Raw genomic sequence first — 19,012 nt, forward strand, 5'->3', positions numbered from 1 at the left:
CCTGACATAAGCAGAGGGGAAGATGTTGGAATTTATAATATGATACAAAGACACTTGGAAATTGATGTTGGGATTGAGCTGAGTTAATATGGATCTGTGGAAGGAAAATCATAACTGACTAATCTGTTGGTGGTGTTTGAGAATGTATCAAGTAGAGTAAATGAGGACAAAGCAATTGATGTGGTATATTTGGATTTTCAAATGGCTTTCGATAAAGTCCATTGCAGAAGGTTGGTGAAGAAGGTTAGAGCACATGGAATTCGGGGTAATATACTAGCATGGCTGTATATTAAGAGTTGGTTAACAGAAAACAGTAGCAATAAATTGTTCCTTCTCAATTTGGCAGGCTCTGTAGGATAAAACAGGGTTTAGTGCTTGGGTCCCCAACTACTCTCGATCTATACCAATGATTTGGCTGAGGGGAACGAAATGTAATATTTTGATGTTTGCTGATAACAGTAGGTATGAGTCAGATGAGGCTTCAAGGGGATATAGACAAGCTGAGTGAGAGGCAACGACACAGCAGATGGGATACAGTGTGGAAAATTAGATGAAACAAATGCTGAATTTTTATTAACTGGTGAGAGTTTGGCAAATGTTGATCTTCAGAGGAACCTGGGTGTCCTTGTACCCAAGTCACTGAAACCCAACTTGCAAGTGCAGCCGGCAAATGGAAAGGCAAGTATTACGTTTGTCTTTATTGGGAACATGCCTGGAGTATTGGGTACAATCTTGGTCCCCTTTCTGAAATGAAAATGATATTCTTATCATTAGGGGGAGTGTAGCAAAGATCTACCAGCCTGGGGTGATAGATCTGTTAGAAGAGGAGAGATTGAGTGGGTTAGGCCTCTATACTAAAATTCTTAGAGGGCTTGGTGGGTACAGGCCGTGTCCCCTGCCTGAGGAGTCTAGAACCAGAGGTCACAATCTCAAAATAAGGGATACACTATTTAGTACTGAAATGAGTAGAAATTTCATCTATAATCTTTCTGTACCCTAGAGGGCTAAGGAGGCTCGGTCATTGATTGTGAATCTTAATTGAATGTAGATATCCAGGTATTAGAGGTTAGGGCAGGAAAGTTGTGATCTTTTTGAATGGTTGGATTGTTACAGTCTCATGCATTAATGAAGTCACCTTGAGGCTTTGAGAGCCAAGTGACCTATTCCTGATCCTATTTCATGTGTTTTCTCCTTAAAATTCAGACCAAGGCTAGTCAAAACATCTTCACTGCTGTACCCTATCAAGATGATATATAGTTAAACCAGAGTAATTGATCCTCCTCCATAGTACATCATGGTAAGGAAGTGGAGCTGGAGTCCTTAAAGGATATTATAGACCAATTGTTTTTTTAAAAATTCTCGAAGTATACTGGACAGCCCATTCTGCGACTTGTTTGTCAAGTTCCATCAGACGTATTGGTGTTCTGTGATTTTAACTCTTTTTTCCTTTCATGTTGCTCTTAAAAAGGTAAAGAAAGAAGTAATTGTCTTACTCAGACTACCAAAAATCAAATATCAGACTAAAGCATAAATTTTAAGTAAGGCAAGGAAGGGTTGTTTCTCAGGTTTATCTGAATTTGCTTTATTTTAGGATACAGGTCATCTGGGGTGTAGCCTTCATCCATCCTCTCCAATCTGTAATGGTTTCCTCCCACATTCCAAAGACGTACGGGTTAGGAAGTTGTGGGCATGCTATGTTGGTGCCAGAAGCGTGGCGACACTTGCGGGCTGCCCCCAGAACACTCTACGCAAAAGATGTATTTCACTCTGTGTTTCGATGTACATGTGACTAATAAAGATCTTAAATCTCAAGAGATGGAAATTTAAGCAAGATTTCTGAGAATTCCAAATCTTAATAGAAGTTCATGTGTTGACTTGGGGAGTGTTTGTTGCTGTTTTTGAAGCTGACATGAGTGACTTTATTAATGTATGAGACTGTAACAATCCAACAGTATTTAGTTTCTGCTCCAAAGAGGAGCATTATGATAACAACACAATAGTCAAGAGCGTCATCTTTGTAAGGTGAATGACGTGATTCAAATCTATCTGAAGCAATACTTCTGGCTTTTATTTTGAGGTGAAACATCAGAAAATAACTGTTATGAAAGTTTGGCTTGTGTGAGCTATTGTAGAGTGCCTTGTTTACCTTTAGCTGGAAATAGCCTTTTCTTTCAAATGTTAAAAATCCGAACATAAAGGACGCAATTTGGCTTAATTAGCTGTCACAAGTTCTCACAAGCTGGCACTCTAGTTCGATTTCTGATTTATGTGAGAGTGCCTTTTCTGTCTATTAGTTGTGACAAAGCACGTGCCCTATTCCAAATGTAGCTTTGGTGAGTTCCTGCTGTGGGAAGCATCAACCCTGAAGCCATATACTATCCTGCAGCAAGATAAAACTAGAGGGCAGGTCACTCTAAGGTACCTTTGCAACACTCTGATAGCTAGCTAAAGAAAAGCAGTAGTAAAAGTCAAACTTAATTGAGGAGTAAGAGACAAAGAATAAATCAAAAGGAAGAATGAATGTCAATGTTTTGTGTAGTAAGTAGAGAGCCTGCCTGTAATCAAAGACAATTCGGTAAGAGACACGATGTGTCAGAACCAGAAGGGTAATAAACTGTTGGAGGAGGGGGGTAGTAAGGAAGAGGCAGTGTGGCTGGTTCCTACTTGGAGTGACAGGGTATAAATGGTTATTAACAATTTACTGTCAAATTCAGAATAATTAAGCAATTAACTAACTCATCGCATAAAATGTTGTTCACGCTACACACAATCCTGCTACCGTCATTGTACTCTGGCCCGGATAGCAGACAGAGATGAAAGCTCGCTGACTTATTTTGCGTGGTTTCCAGCTTCCTAAAATAGTAGGAACCAAAGACGGTGGTGGTTGTTTTAAGCTGATGAGAGCTTTCTCAGCCAAAACCGTGGTTAGAAGATGATTTATTTTTGCATCTTTTGATGTATCACATCTTTTATTTAGCCACTCTGTGGGGTTTCTATTTCTTTCAAAAAGCCACTTGCGTACTAATTGTGATCTAAATTCTCACTTCAACACTGTAAAACTGAAAAATGTGTCACTCAAAGAATGTAAATCTTGTGGGTGCCTAACCACAGGTCTTGGTGTGGCTAATCACAGGCACACATATACAACAAACAACTTCTTTTGTTCCTGCATTTGCAACATCTTTACAGTATCCATTATGTTGTACCCAGCTCTGTGGATTGAAAGCTTTATACTTGAACCTAAGTTACAGGGCTCATGAATTGTGTTTCAATTTTTTTTATTAGGGAACTGGCTTTTTCAGATTTAATATTGTGTAATGAGAAAGGGTTAGTTAATGAGCTGGGTAGTTAAGTGGCCTCAGGGAATATTGAACATGCAGTAGAATTCTACATATAATTTGAAAGTGATTTATTTCAATCTGAAACCAGTCTTTACTATGTATAAAGTAGACTTTGAAGGCATGAATTGTGAGTTGGTTATGACAGATTGGGAAATTATATCAAAATACTTCCTAGTAAATAAACAATGACTAAAAATTAAAGAATTAGTGAATAGTTTACAAATAATACAATCCCCTTTTAAGGCAGGAAAAAACACGAGAAGTGATCCAGTTGTGACTGTCAAGCATAGTTAAAGGTACAATCAAAGCAAAAAGGTGTAAAATATTGCCAAAAAATGTAGTGAAGCTGAGGATTGGGGAAATTTATGGAATTTGGCAAAGATAGAGAAAGGTAGAGTAGCCTAATGGGATAAAATGAATAGTAAAGCCTCCTATAACATATTTTTAAAAAAGAAAAATAATCTGTGTCCCTTACAGACTGGGGCAGGAGAGATTATACTGGGAAATGAGGAAATGGCAGAGAAGTGAAACATGTGTGTCTATCTACACAGTCACAGAAAACCTTCCTGTGGAGTAGTGGAGAACTGCAAGTCTACTTTTTTTCTCCACCATTCTTGTTGAAAGGAAAGTTTCTTAATTTGCAAACTTCTGAATAATCATACAGGTAGCATAGTGGCAGCAGCTCTGTGACCTGGGTTCGATTCTGACCTCCGGTACTATCTGTGTGAAATTTGCGCATCCTCTCCGCCAGGGTGATAGGAGGATCAAGAGGGGTGTCAATGGGCGTGTGTGAGAAATTTAGGTTACAGGGAAATAAGTAGGGGAATGGGATTGTGCTGTGAGCCAACATAGATTTGATGGGCTGGATAGCCCCTTGCTATGACATTATGAAATGTATAAAAATAGATATTGGCATGCGGGTACTTCAAGTCTTCAGGATGGCAAATGGATTGTCGGTCCTTTTTAAGAGAAAATAAAGTATTAAACTAGGGAAGTCTTGCTAAAACATGGTGAAACCACAATTTTGGTCTCCTTGTTTAAGGAGAAATGTATTTGCAATGGAAACAATTCAAAAAGACTTCATTGGGTTGATTCCTGGGATGAAAAGGTTTTTCTTTTGAAGAAAGTCAAAGTGTTTGGGCCGAGAGTAGATGCTGGGAGGCTGTTTCCACTATTGTGGATAGCTAGAAGTAGGGGGCCAGAGTATTAGAATAAGGGTTGCCCATTTGGTATTGTTGTCACGTTCCAAGGTACAGTGAAAAACTTATCTTGCATACTGATCGCACAGGTCAATTCATTACACAGTGCAGTTACATTGTGTTAGTACAGAGTGCATTGAGGTAGTACAGGTAAAAACAATAACAGTACAGAGTACAGTGTCACAGCTACAGAGGAAGTGCAGTGCAGCTCACGACAAGGTAGATTGTGAGGTTAGAGTCCATCTCATCGTAGAAGGGAGCCGTTCAATAGTCTTATCACAGTGGGATAAAAGCTGTCCCTGAGCCTGGTGGTATGTACCCTCAGGCTCCTGTATCTTTTGTCTGATGGGAGAGGAGAGAAGAGAGAATGTCCCGGGTGGGTGGGGTCTTTGATTATGCCGGCTGCTTCACCAAGGCAGCGAGGTAAAGACAGAGTCCATGGAGGGGAGGCTGGTTTCTGTGACGCGCTGAGCTGTGTCCACATCTAAAATGGAGCTGAGAAGGAATTTCTTTAAGGATAGTGAATTTTAGAAATTCTCTATCCCAGAAGGCTATGGAGGCTAAATCATTGAATATATTCATGGCTAAGAAGCATGGTCTACACAGGAGTTGAGGGTTATGGGGAACAGCCGGGAATGTGGAACTGAGGCCAAGATCAGCTCTGTCTTACTGAATGATGGAGCTGGCGCAAGGGACCATGTCACTGACTCCTGGCCCTATTCCTTATGTTCTTGCCTACTATTAATCCCAAAGTATCAAACAACAAAGAAAATGTCATTGCATGTTTTATAGGTGTAGTCAAATGTCCATAATGAAAATCCATTTACCGAGGAGACTTAAGTTAATTATATACAGTATGTGTAAGGATGTATACATGACACAATCTTTCAGCTAATCAGTCCGTGATTTAATATGACATCTCAAAGAAGATGAAATTTCAAGTCGTGATCATTCAGGATTTTAATTTCCAACCTGGACCTCAGTTTAATGTTTCAGGAGATTTTTGCTCCTTGAAAGTGAGGTAGAGTTTCAAAAGCAGTAAAATTCCTTCAATATTTTGCTGTAATTAGTGAGCAGAAGCGGGAAGTGAAGTGGCAGTGGCATATTTGTATAATTAATGGTTAAAGATCAGGAACTTGCAACCCTGCAGGACTTTTTTTTGCCCTACCCTGGCCTGGTCCATCTTGACCGGCCAGGGACATCAATACTACATGTCCCATTCTCTTATTGTGCTTGGGGGATTAAACCTTTGATTGGGTGATAATGAACCATACCAGAAATATATTTACCCAAACAGTACCTTTCCACCTTCAAAAATGAGCAGGCACTGGAACTATTCACGTATTTTGTTCTCCTGTCAATGAGAAGAGGGTTTTTTCCCTGCTGCACCTTCCGCAATTTTGCCTTGAGGTATTCTGAGTAAGTGGATAAATTGTATAGGCTTGAAGGATCCCTGAAACAATCCCTGATAAGATAAGACTTCTTCATTAGTCACATGTACATCGAAACACACAGTGAAATGCATCTTTTTGCGTAGAGTGTTCTGAGGGCAGCCCGCAGGTGTCGCCACACTTCCGGCGCCAGCATAGCAGGCCCACAACTTCCTAACCCGTATGTCTTTGGAATGCTTTGAGTTAACTAATATTTATGTCTGTATTAATTACATGCAATGTCTTTTCCTCATCAGTTGTACCACTCAGGTGGGAACAGCCTGGGGAAGGAAGACCAGCTCATCTAGGAGATGTTCTGTTTATAAAGACTTGGAGGCAATTATTTACAGTGTAAAAAGTTTCAGAAATGAAACTCCACAATTAGTACTCAGCCACCACTAGTTCAACAAGTAAATTCAGTTAGCCTTGGGATAAATAAGAATACTTGACCAACATCTCCAGGCCTGCAGACTTTGGCTGAGAACAGGATCAGGCTTAACGGTGATGATTGCGGATACGATCAGCCAGCCTGTATTCACTGCCGAGGTCTGCAGTTGAACAATTGCCATTTTCACAAGGGTCACACATTTGGAAGAGCAGTGGCATAATGCACATACGTTTTGTTTCACTGCCAATTCTAATGAGTAATGAAATATATACGATTTCTTTATTAGTCACATGTACATCGAAACACACAGTGAAACGCATCTTTTGCGTAGAGTGTTCTGGGGGCAGCCCGCAAGGGTCGCCACGTTTCCGGCGCCAACATAGCACGCCCACAACTTCCTACCCTGTACGTCTTTGGAATGTGGGAGGTAACTGGGGGAAACCCACGCAGACACGGGTGATTATATCATACAATAGTTTGTATTTGAGGAAGAAATTACAAACCCCCGGATAGCTTCGTTTTCTAAACTGGTGGTTATGCTAGAGCAGCCTCAGGCAAAGGGTACAGGTGAAGTTAGAGTGGTGATTGGGAAGAGGATCAATCCACAAATGTGTATTTTTTTGAGTGTCTATTTTTAAACGGCCTTGGGATGCTTGCCCGCACTGCATCAATGGCTGCATTCATTGTAGAAACTGGTAATTCCCACCTTTCTGGTCTCAGGAGGCTAAAGAAATTAGGTTTGTCCCCTTTGACACTCACCAACTTTTATCGATGCACCATAGAAAGCGTCCTATCTGGATGCATCACGGCTTGGTACAGCAATTGCTCTGTCCGGGACTGCAAGAAACTGCAGAGAGTTGTGGACACAGCCCACCGCATCACGGAAACCAGCCTCCCCTCCATGGACTCTCACTGCCTTGGTGAAGCAGCCAGCATAATCAAAGACCCCACCCACCGGGGTCATTCTCACTTCTCCCCTCTCCCATCCGGCAGAAGATACAGGAGCCTGAGGGCACATACCACCAGGCTCAAGGACAGCTTCTACCTCACTGGGATAAGACTATTGAACGGTTCCCTTCTGCGATGAGATGGACTCTTGACCTCACAATCTTCTTTGCACCTTATCATCTACCTGCAATGCATTTCCCTGTAGGTGTGACACTTTACTCTGTATTCTGTTATTAGTTTTACCCTGTACCACCTCAACGCACTGTGTAATGAATTGACCTGTACGATCGGTATGCAAGACAAGTTTTTCACTGTACCTCGGTACAAGTGACAATAATAAACCAATACCAATACCTTGGAGGCTGCTACATTGCCAGGCATCCTTCCAAGTCCGGGGGGGTGAGGATTTTCACCTCCGGCCTCTCACCTACCTTGAAAAGGTAAAGCCAAGTTTCTGATTCTCTTTATGTCACTGAGGAAATTCCCACGAACAGCAGGTCTGTAACTGGAGTTCCAACAGCCACCAGAAACAGTTGCAGCTGTGAGGTACAAGTCCTTGAAATCTCTGCAAAATAAATGGAAAAGGATTCCGTCCCTTAAGCTCCATCCCTTGAAGTTGTGTAAAAACATGTATCCAAGCCTGACTTCCATTCCATCATATAGATTCCAGCACAATGCTGGATTTTTTGCACAATGTGAACACGTTTAAATTACATACCCCACATTTTCTTCAGTTAAGCTATCTTTGTTCGTCATATGTTCATCGAAACACACAGTGAAATACATCTTTTGCATAGTGTTCTGGGGGCAGCCCACAAGTATCACCACGCTTCCAGCACCAACATAGCATGCCCACAACTTCCTAACCCGTACATCTTTTTTGGAATGTGGGAGGAAACCAGAGCACCCGGAGGAAACCCATGCAGACACAGGGAGAACGTACAAACTCGTTACAGACAGTGGCCGGAATTGAACCTGGATCACTGGCACTGTAATAGCATTATGCTAACCGCTACACTACCATGCCTGCCCAGTTACATGTAGGTGAACCTCAGGTGACCTGAGACTCTTTGGGCACCTTATTTCCAACGATATTGCAATGTTGCCATTGTACACGTAAAGTTGCTATCGCTGGGATCCTTGGATACTCTTGGATTACCACAGGGATAAGTGAAAGGAGAAACAAGTGTGGATATTGCTTATGGTTTCGTGCTTTGGTAAATTGTTTTAGCAGCCTCTTGGACATGGACATTTCAAGGTTATTTAAAATGAACAAACATTCAGAATGATGAAGTTGCAAGGGAAGAAAATTTGTAATAATGTTATCAAACCTCCCGATCTTTTGTTTCTAATCTCCCCCAGCTTTTGCACTTCATTAAAACTTCTGAAATGGTTGCACTCTTCAGGAAAGAATCCTGTATTTGGCTTGGTACCTAACATATCTGAATAGTAATCCTGCAATGGAAAAAGAATCCCAAAGGGAGTATTGTGTGTGGAACTACTTCCCACTGATTATTTCCTGGGGGTGTGTCCAACACGTGGGGAACGAGGCTTTCCTGCGAAACAGTGAGAAATAAAGTGAAAGTGGTGATGTTAGTTATTGAGGTGGTATTTCCCTAAATTTTTGCCATCTTCTTCTTTGCAGAAGCTTAAACAGAAAAACCAGCAGCTGAAGCAAATAATGGATCAACTACGGAACCTGATTTGGGACATTAATGCAATGCTGGCAATGAGAAACTGAATCAGGCTATTAAGTCTGTTGGTATTTTGATTGAATGTATGCGTGTGTACGGTGATAATCGGTGCAGGACCTGCTAACCAAGGTTGCTGACTGAAGTCCTATTTTAAAAATGAATGCAAAAGATGTGTGCCTTGGTATGGGGTGCACAGAGAAACTTATCCAGAGCTGAATGTCACTTTGTGAACAGTGTATTAATTTGAGAAACATATTTAATGTATTTGTGCAGCAGTTACCAGGTTGATATGGTAGAGGGTATAAACACCTAATCCTGAAGGGAACCAGGTCCACGGTTTAAAAGAATTTAAACTATGTGGCAGCCTTTTCTGATTGCTGAAGACTTAGAGGATTAGTGTGTTTACCCTTTCTGTCTTTAGTCAGGCTGTGTTTATTTTTCTTTTGAGAATCTGTGTTACATTTGCAGTTGAGCCTTTTGTTTCTTGATATCCTGATGTTCGAATCTGCAATGTCCACTGCTGCTGTCTCTGAATCTGGACATGCTCCACAAACTCAAAATGATTTTTGACATAATCATACCAAACCAAAAATAGACTTCCAGTGCATCAATCCAGATCTATATCTTGATCTGTAAAACACTATTCTAATCCATTTGCTTTGTGTAGAGATCCCAATCCATGTAGTTACAGGTCATTCTGCTTGTTTTTTTTTAGAAACCCTAATGTTTAGGGAGCATTTCTGGAAAATTAGTTGCTTATTGCCACTAAGCTGCAAAGCTTTATTTTGATAATTTGATATTTTACAGTTAATTGGTTCCAGGGTACTGTAAAAGTATTTTAGATAATTTAAGACCGGTTTTATAAAATAATCATAAGGTTTTTTTTGATAAAAGTGAGCAACTTTAAACAGCTGTTTTGCAAGTTTATAGAAAATAATTCTATCCTAAAAGTAATTACCATCATTAACAAGGCAACATTGTTCACATACAGTGTGGTCTACAAGAACAAGTTCAAGTAGCTTACAATGGCTAATTATAAGTGGAAAATACAGCCTTGAAAGCAGTTATATTTTATTATATAGTTGTAATTTTATCCAGGGTCTTAGTTTTTGGAAGGCAGATTAATGCTTGCCAGTGCTGACACTCCATGCAGGAAGATGACCTGATGAGACCGTTGATGAGGGGAGGGGGTCAGCTCCTCATGTTTATCAAGATAAAACATGCATTTTACTATTGAAAAATTCAGTGTCTGGTATTTCTTCTGTGTCACGTTGTCCTTGGTTGTTTTGAACATTGAGGCTGCAAAATTTGACTCTGCGGCATGTCGCGTTTGAATGCTACTGACGCTGAATCCATTCAAAAACGGTGTTTGATTCTGAAGAGGATTGCTCCCGGAAAATCCCAACTAGGTGTGGAGATTTGCTTTATTCCCATTACCACCACCACCACCACCTCCTCTCTCTTTAACCAGCATGTCATTGCACGTGTGCCCATTAATGCAGTGCGATAAGAGGAATACCCAAAAATTCACCCCATAGTCAGAGCAACTAGTTTAGCCAGGAACCTTGGAAAAATGAGCAAGACTGGCTTGATGTTTGCATAACAGATCTGGAGCTCAGCACTCCAAGTGGCATCTCTTAACCTTGAACATATGAGCACATCAACTGGTTATAAACTACCCCAAGGTTTCGATGTTGGTTGGTATCTTATAATTGTTTCAATAATTCAGCAAGCACTTGATGCTGCTTAGGTTTGAAAGTTGCTAAAGAAAACTGGGAGAGCTGTTGCAGCCGCTAGAGAACTTATTCACACTTTCTAGCCTTTTGGTCAAAATGTTTGCTCCCAGACATGGTGAGGGACATCCCTTTACAGTACAGTGTGGCCAGGAGATTGAGCAGGGTTACACACTGGAGGATGGGGATAAGGGATCTCGGCAAGAGGATCCACCTAGGACTTTTAGGCAGCAGTTTCATTAGTCTCGGTTGTCAGACAATGGCATCAGCACTAGAGGAGTGGGAACCTGTTTGCTGCAAACCTGACAGAGGACACTGTTGTTTCCCAGGATGGTGCATCGGCAATTCTAGTAATCTGCCTCGGGACAAATTAGTGAACCGCTGCAACATCTTGCAAGTCTCTGAACACCAATACCCACAGCTGCGATGGTCAAAGTCTGAGCGTCCGACGTGATTGACCTGAACTGGTGCTGCAATTTAAACCAAACCATTGAATGCCAGATGCTGCATGAGGATTGGCCACAGAAGTGCTTGTTTGTCATCTCAATGCTGAAAAAAATGTGTTCTAAGTTTCCATGAAATCCTGTGTCGGTACAGGACTCCTCCAAGCACCCTAGTACTGCACACAGCTAATGGGGTAAAGCTTTCAGCGACCTTGTGCAGAATGCCGATTGAAGACCTCATATGAGTATTCTGCAACAGAACTTGTGTGTAATGTAACCGTCCAGAAACCTGCACTGTTCTGACTCTCCACCTCGGCTCTGGGCTGCCTGTTCCCTGTGATTCTCCACGTGCAGACTTCTCTGTTCTGCTGCTCTCTAATTACGTGCAATGTTATTTTTTGAGCTTCTGGTTTGGGGGTATTAAATCAGTTATCACTGAATCTTCACCATTCTTCTCCTCTTCTATGACTACCTGTCCAGTTTGCTGCCTGTGGCTTCAATAATTGCTACTTTAATGATGGCTGCATTGCTGCATGGTTGCGCAGTGGCTATCTGTGTTAATGATTTGTCATGTAACTTTGGTTGGTGCAGCCACCATTTTAAAATAGCTGGCAATGTGTGCAGGCTCTGAAATTTGGGTGTGTGCCTTGCAGCAATGCTAAGTGTGTGAATAGTGAGTTGAGTGTCAGATCTTCTTGCTGGAAGATTATTAGAGACGAGAGTGCAGCCTGCTGGAATCTGGAGTAACAATCTGCTGGAGGAACTCATCGAGATGAGCAGCATCTGTTGGGCAGGGTGGTGTAGGAATTTACGATACTGCATTCGGTGCTCCTGATGTGGTCTGCTGTATATTGGCGAGACCAAGGGCAGACTAGGCGACCGATTTGCAGATGCCTGGACTCTGTCCACGATGACCATGCCGAGCTCCCAGTTTGCAAGCCAGTTTAATTTCTGTTCCCATTCCCACACTGACTCGGCTTTCTCCACTGCCAGGGTGAGGCCCAACGCAAACTGGAGGAACGCCACCTCGTATTCCTCCTGGATAGTCTAGAACAAACAAACAAACAAACACACACACACACACACACACACACACACACACACACACACACACACACACACACACACACACACACACACACACACACACACACACACACACACACACACACACACACTGTGTTGCTCCAGATTTCCAGCATCTGCAGCCGCTCTGTTGTGTCTCCAGTATGAACACTGAATTGCCTGTGTTCCCCACATTCCCCCCCCCCCCACCACACCACCTCTGGTCTCATTTCCATTCCCCTCCCCTCCTGGTTCCACCCACCTACCACCGACACATTTTACCCACAAAATTCACCCCCACCCCCCCCCCCCAATGCAAGATGACGCCAGATTGTGGCAACTCATTGCAAGCTGCTCTCTACAGATCTACTCATTACCCTTACTATAATCGTTCCACACTTTTAAATTTAAATTCTATGTTACTTACTACCTCAATGCACTCTGTACTAACTCAGTGTAACTGCACTGTGTAATGAATTGACCTGTACAATCGGTACGCAAGACAAGTTTTTCACTGTACCTCGGTACAGATGACAGTAATAAACCAATACCAGTCTGGTTCTCCCCTAACAGCTCCCATTATCACTTTCCTTACTTATCAGATTCCACCACCGGTAGTCTTTCTATTCCTGCTTATCACCCTCCCCTCCCCGGCCTTCTCTTCTGCCTCCATGTACCGTCCTCCTGCCTCTGTCTTCCAAATCCTTCCTCCCCCACCCCCCCCCCCAACTTCCCAACTCCACCTACCCGTCATTTTTCACCCCTTCTCCTTCCACCAATCCACTGGCCCCTACCTCAACCCTCCACCTTCTCTTTATACCGGCCATCTCCCTTCTGTGCTCTCAATCCTGAATCCTGCTGCAGGGTTTCGATCTGAACCGTAGACAATTCCACGGCCCCTACAGAGACTGCTGACCTGCTGAGTTCCTCCAGTAGTTTGTTTATTGCTCTGGAAGACTGTTGGTTGAGTGATGTTGCTGGGGCTGAGCCGTGTTTGAGACTATTGGCACGGCTGACTGTTTGCAGACAGGCTTGCATGAAATATTTGAAGGTCTTGCAGCATGACTCATGGCATTGATGTGCTCAGTTATCTGCTCCTGCTGCCTTCAGAGAGTTTACCTACTGGCCCCTGCTGATAGATCACATCCCCTCCAACTGTACCAAGACCTATAATAAAAAAACTATAATGCAAAGCAAAGCATTATAAAATCTCTCGTGTTGTTTAATTTAAAAAAACTTGTGTAAGGTCTTGTGCCCACAATAGATTTCTCCCTTAAGATTTTGTGCAATTTGGCTCCCATTGACTGCTAGTGAAGTCCTGCAGCCACTGACAACACAGTTAGTACTGGCTGCATGTAGCAAATGAACAGGCGGCAGAATCTCCCTGCCCCAACTACATAATTGGAAGTAGCAGCGCAGCTTAATTCTGCATCCTTTCCCTGTGCTTGATGTTGGTGGGAGTGTCTGTCAAATTTCGTCCCATAAACATTATGAATTTGGAAAGTTTTTAGCATCCCATGAACTCATCAAAGTTGTTTCCGAATCAGAATCAGGTTTATAAGGTAAGATATCTTTATTAGTCACATGTACATTGAAACACACAGAGAAATGTCGCCACGCTTCCGGCGCCAACCCAGCATGCCCACAACTTCCTAACCCGTACGTCTTTGGAATGTGGGAGGAAACTGGAGCAGCCGGAGGAAACCCACGCAGACACGGGGAGAACGTACAAACTCCTTACAGACAGCGTGCCTGCCGACATACGTCATGAAATTTGTTGCTTTGCGGCAGCAGTACAGTGCAAAGACATAAAAATTATCGTAAATTACAAAAATAAATAAATAGTGCAAAAGAGGAATAACGAGGTGGTGTTCATGGGTTCACAGACTGTTCAGAAATCTGATGGCAGAGGGGAAGAAGCTGTTCCTAAAATGTTGAGTGTGGGTCTTCAGGCTCCTGTACCTCTTCCCTCATGGTAGTAAAGAGAAGAGGGTATGTCCTAGATGGTGAGGGTCTTTTATGATGGATTCCGCCTCTTGAAGATGTCCTCGATGGCGGGGAGGGTTGTGCCTGTGATGACGCTGGCTGAGTCTACAACCCTCTGAAGCCTCTTTCAATCCTGCACATTGAAGCCTCCATACCAGGCGGTGATGCAAACAGTCAGAATGCTCTCCACTGCACATCTGTAGAAATTTGCAAGAGTTTTTGGTGTTGTACCAAATCTCCTCAATTATCTTTTATCATCTCTTATAAATCTCTTATCATTCCTATTGAAAACTAAAGTTCTTAATTTGTGGGTATCCAAATAAGCACATTTTAAAAAAAATTTGGTGTAGATGAAATGGCGATGATTTGCTGCCTTCTCCAAGAACGCAACTTTTTCCACTGAATGCTTGCTAGTTTGCTGCCCTTTCTTTTCTATAAATATTACTGCTGAAGAACTTCAATCCCAAATTCAGATCAGTGACACAAGAGATTCTGCAGATGCTGGAAATCTGGAGCAACCCACACAAAATGCTGGAGGAACTCAGCAGGTCAGGCAGCATCTATGGAGGGAAATGGACAGATGCTTCAGAATGGTGTATCTCTTGACCTGAGCCTTGTGACAACAAATGTGAATAAAGCTGCTAATTTCCAAATTGACCCATTCTGGTTCAGTATGAATCCTTTCTTCGCTGGTTTAATGGGTATTTCCAAAGCACAATGGCCTGGATTCTGTGCGCCCACAAGTCAGGTTTGCCGCCATCACAGCGAGACTGTCAGCCCCGGCATCGTCACACTGCAGGTCAAGACGGAAATGAACAATCCATTAGTCCACCTTGCTGTTCCAGAGTTTGCGGCTTCTGCAGATGGAATTAGAGATCATTGATTTGATGAGAACTGCTAAATAAATTATTGTTGAAACTTTTCTCCCTAAAAATTATTTTGTGCATTTTGTTTAACTCCCCTTCATTTCAAAATCCCACCAGTCACCTCGGAATCCTTTCTCACCAGTCCCCTTCTCCCCACTACGCTGGCCATCTCACCTCTCCACTCTCAGTCCTGACTTCAACCTGAAACATGGATAATTTCTTTCCTCCCACAGATGCTGCTCGACCTGCTGAGTTCCTCCAGCAGATTGTTTGTTGCTTCAAAATTCCAGAGTTTAAAATAATTAAAAATATTGATGTTTAGTGCCTGTGTTATTTCAAATTCTACCTTAATCTCAGTTGTAAGTCTCATTTTCTGTACGTTTTCTGTAAAATGTTTAAGAAGTTGGTTGGAAGTCTGAGAGTTTACCTTTCTGGTTTGGTGCCAGTGGGAACTTTATGATGCGGTTGGCTGCTCCCTGTTTGCTGTCACCGGCTGCCAGTGTTCCTCCAGAGCTGGCGTCGGAATGAAATGAACAACTAGGAGAGGTTAAATCCTTGCCACAGAGATCTCCTTGGTTAATTGCTGGCTGAGGTTTATTGCAAAGTTCTCAATTAAGCTTACGTGGCCGAAATTTCGATCAGGAAAGGGAGGAGGGCCAGTTATTTGTTCATGAAGACACAAGAGAGACCACAGATGCTCGAATCTGGAGCAACACAAAGCACTGGAGGAACTCAGCTGGTCAGGCAGCAGCTGTGGAGGGAAATGGACAGTCGACGTTTCAGTCGAGATCCTTTGGACTGGAAAGGAGGAGGGGAGCCAGCCGGTGTGAAAAGATGGAGCAAGAGCTGGCAGGTGATGGGTGGATCCAGGTGAGGGTGGTGGAGAGTGGGAATGGTGTCAGAAGCTGGCAGGTGATAGGTGGCAATGACACAGGGCTGAAGAAGATGGGCTCTGATAGGAGAGGATGGTGGAGCCTGGAATAAAGGGAGGGAGGTGGGGAGGAGAACGGGTGGGAGGAGTGAATGATGGGCAGAGGGAGGGGAAAAGATAAGCTGATGGGGGATAGTTGGGTCAGGAGGAGAGAGAACAAAGAAAAATAGGGGAAGGGGGACAGAGGGGGAGCGGTTACTGGAAGTTTGAGGATTCCATGTTCATGCCCAGGCAGAACGCGAGGTGCTGTTCCTCTGACCTGTGTTTGGCCGTGACCTGGCAGTGGAGGAGGCCGCGGACAGACATGCCGGTGCGGGAATGGGAAGTGGAATTAAAGTGTCTGGCCACTGGCAGATCCCGGCTGGTACGGCGGACGGAGCGAAGGTACTCCGTGAAGCAGTCCGCCAATCTGCGCCAGGTCTCACCGATGTAGAGGAGGTCGCGCTGGGAGCACCGGATGCAATAAATGACTCCCTTGGATTCACCGGTGAAGGACTACCTCGCCTGGAAGGACTGTCTAGGGCCCTGAATGGTGGTGCGGGAGGAGGCGTAGGGGCAGGTGTAACACTTAGCGCGGTTACAGGAGTGAGTGCCTGAGGGGGGAGGGGGATCAGTGGGGAGGGATGAGCAGACAAGGGAGTCACGGAGAGGGTGATCCCTGCGGAGAGTGGAGGGGAGAGGAAGATATTCCTGGTGGTGGGGTCCCATTGTAGGTGGTGAAGAATGTTGGTGTAGATATTGGTGGATAATCTGTCTCCTGACAAAGATTCAGAGCGACCGACATCTACTACAAACCAACCCGACTTCCACAGTTACCTTGACTACACCTCCTCCCACCCTGTCCCTTGCAAGGACACCATTCCCTTTTCTCAGTTTCTCTGTTTCCGCCATATCTGTTCTCGGGATGAGACCTTCTACTCTGGGACATCCGAGATGTCCTCCTAGGAAAACAGGGATTTCCCTCCCCCCCACTCCACTGCTATTGATGGAGCCCTCAGCCACATCTCCTCTATTTCCCACACTTCTGTCCTCACCCCATGCCCCCCTTCCCTAGGCAGAACAGGGATAGAGTTCCCCTCGACCTCACCTACCACCCCACCAGCCTACGCATCCAACATATCATTCTTCACAACTTTCACCACCCACAACGGTATTGGAATTGGTTTATTATTGTCACTTGTACCGAGGTACAGTGAAAAACTTGTCTTGCATACCAATCGCACAGGTCAATTCATTACACAGTGCAGTTACATTGAGTTAGTACAGAGTGCATTGAGGTAGTACAGGTTAAAAACAATAACAGTACAGAGTAAAGTGTCACAGCTACAGAGAAAGTGCAGTGCGATAAGGTTCAAGGTCACCACAAGGTAGATCATGAGGTCAGAGTCCATCTCATCATATAAGGGAACCGTTCAATAGAATTATCACAGTGGGGTAGAAGCTGTCCTTAATTCTGGTGGTACGTGCCCTCAGGCCCCTGTATCTTCTACCCGATGGAAGAGGAGAGAAGAGAGAATGTCCCGAGTGGGTGGGGTCTTTGATTATGCTGGCTGGGATCTCACCACCAGGCACATCTTCCCTTCCCCTCCACTTTCTGCAGAGATCACCCTCTCCGACTCCCTCGTTCATTCACCCCTTCCTCCCCAGACGCTCATCCCTGTAATCCCGCTAAGTGTTACACCTGCCCCTCACCACCATCCAGGGCCCTAAACAGCCCTTCCATGTGAGGCAGTCCTTCACACGTGAATCCGAGGGTGTCATTTATTGCATCCAGTGCTCCCGGTGCAGCCTCCCGTACATTGGTGAGACCTGGCGCAGATTGGGGAATCACTTCGTCAAGCACCTTCGCTCCATGGGCTGTACCAGCCGGGATCTCCTGGTGACCAGCCATTTCAATGCTACTTCCCATTCCCTCACTGACCTGTCTGTCCATGGCCTCCTCCACTGCCAGATCATGGCTAAACGTTAAGTAGAGGAACAGCACCTTGTGTTCCGCCTGGGCAGCCTCCAACCTGGTGGCATGAACATTCAATTCTCAAACATCCCCCCCCCCCCTCGTCTGTCAACCCCCTCACCCGGATCCACCTATCACCTGCCCGTTCTTTCTCCACCCCTTCCCTTCACCTTTTAATACCGGCCATCTCCCCTCTTTACAGTCCAGATGAGGGTCTTGACCCGAAATGTCAGCTGTCCATCTCCCTCCATAGATGCTGCCTGACCCGATGAGCTCCTCCAGTGCTTTATTTGCTCATGAGTTAAGTTTTGCCTTTTGACTCTATACAAAGACTGAATTATTTCATAATTACGTTTTTCAGTCATGTAAATCTTGTGCACTATTACCTGTAATCGTGTTATTACTGTATGCTGTTTACCTTGCCTTACTATGGGTATTTAATAGTATTAGAATAGACTGTGTTGTACCAAGGTGAGTACGGGACAGTAAAGGATCAGCTCATCCCACAATCACCAACTCCCTCCATGTCCACTGCCTGAGATTATTAGAAGTTCACGTTTACACAATGACTAATTGTGAGGGGCAGCAACAGAGAGCACCACTCAATATTAAATAAAGAAATTACTGAAATATTGATATGCTGCAAATTCAGCTTTTTGAAGTTAGACGTACAACTCCTTCAGAAGTTCAGTTAAAGTGTACAGAACCATTGTTCGTGACTCGATAACCCTTCGGATTCATCTATACCTTTCTGGTGGGAGGCACTGCACAGAAATGTTATGCATAAATGTATCACAATGATGGTGAATTAACAATGCAATACATTTACTCGTTAAGTCTATGTGGGTTGAAAGAAAGAGGTTAACCTCACTGAGTTATTTTCAAGATTTAAGAATACTTTAAAGCTTGGCTATCACCTATTGGTTTGGATAAGATCCCTATGGTGGGAATGATCAATATGGAAACCAAATGAATCACCCAAAGTATGGTTTGAAGATAAGGTATGTAATGTACAAAATTTTCATTGTGATTGT

At 43.7% G+C, this 19,012-nt stretch overlaps 1 protein-coding gene across 3 annotated transcripts in view; it reads left to right on the plus strand.

Moving 5' to 3' along the window:
* LOC127574289 (mediator of RNA polymerase II transcription subunit 30-like) overlaps window positions 1–19,012 on the plus strand; it is a 61,269-nt gene that overhangs the window by 32,103 nt on the left and 10,154 nt on the right. For 2 of the 3 annotated variants that reach the window (XM_052023175.1, XM_052023173.1), the window contains exon 5: window positions 8,952–10,241. The exons of the other annotated variant lie outside the window; for it this stretch is intronic. In XM_052023175.1, the coding sequence (XP_051879135.1) occupies window positions 8,952–9,047 (96 nt within the window). In that variant the 3' untranslated portion in view covers window positions 9,048–10,241. Of the gene's footprint in view, window positions 1–8,951; window positions 10,242–19,012 lie in introns of those variants that run through there. 3 annotated transcript variants of the gene reach the window in all.

Source organism: Pristis pectinata, chromosome 9 (genome assembly GCF_009764475.1).
Source record: "Pristis pectinata isolate sPriPec2 chromosome 9, sPriPec2.1.pri, whole genome shotgun sequence".
NCBI classification, from domain to species: Eukaryota; Metazoa; Chordata; class Chondrichthyes; order Rhinopristiformes; family Pristidae; genus Pristis; species Pristis pectinata.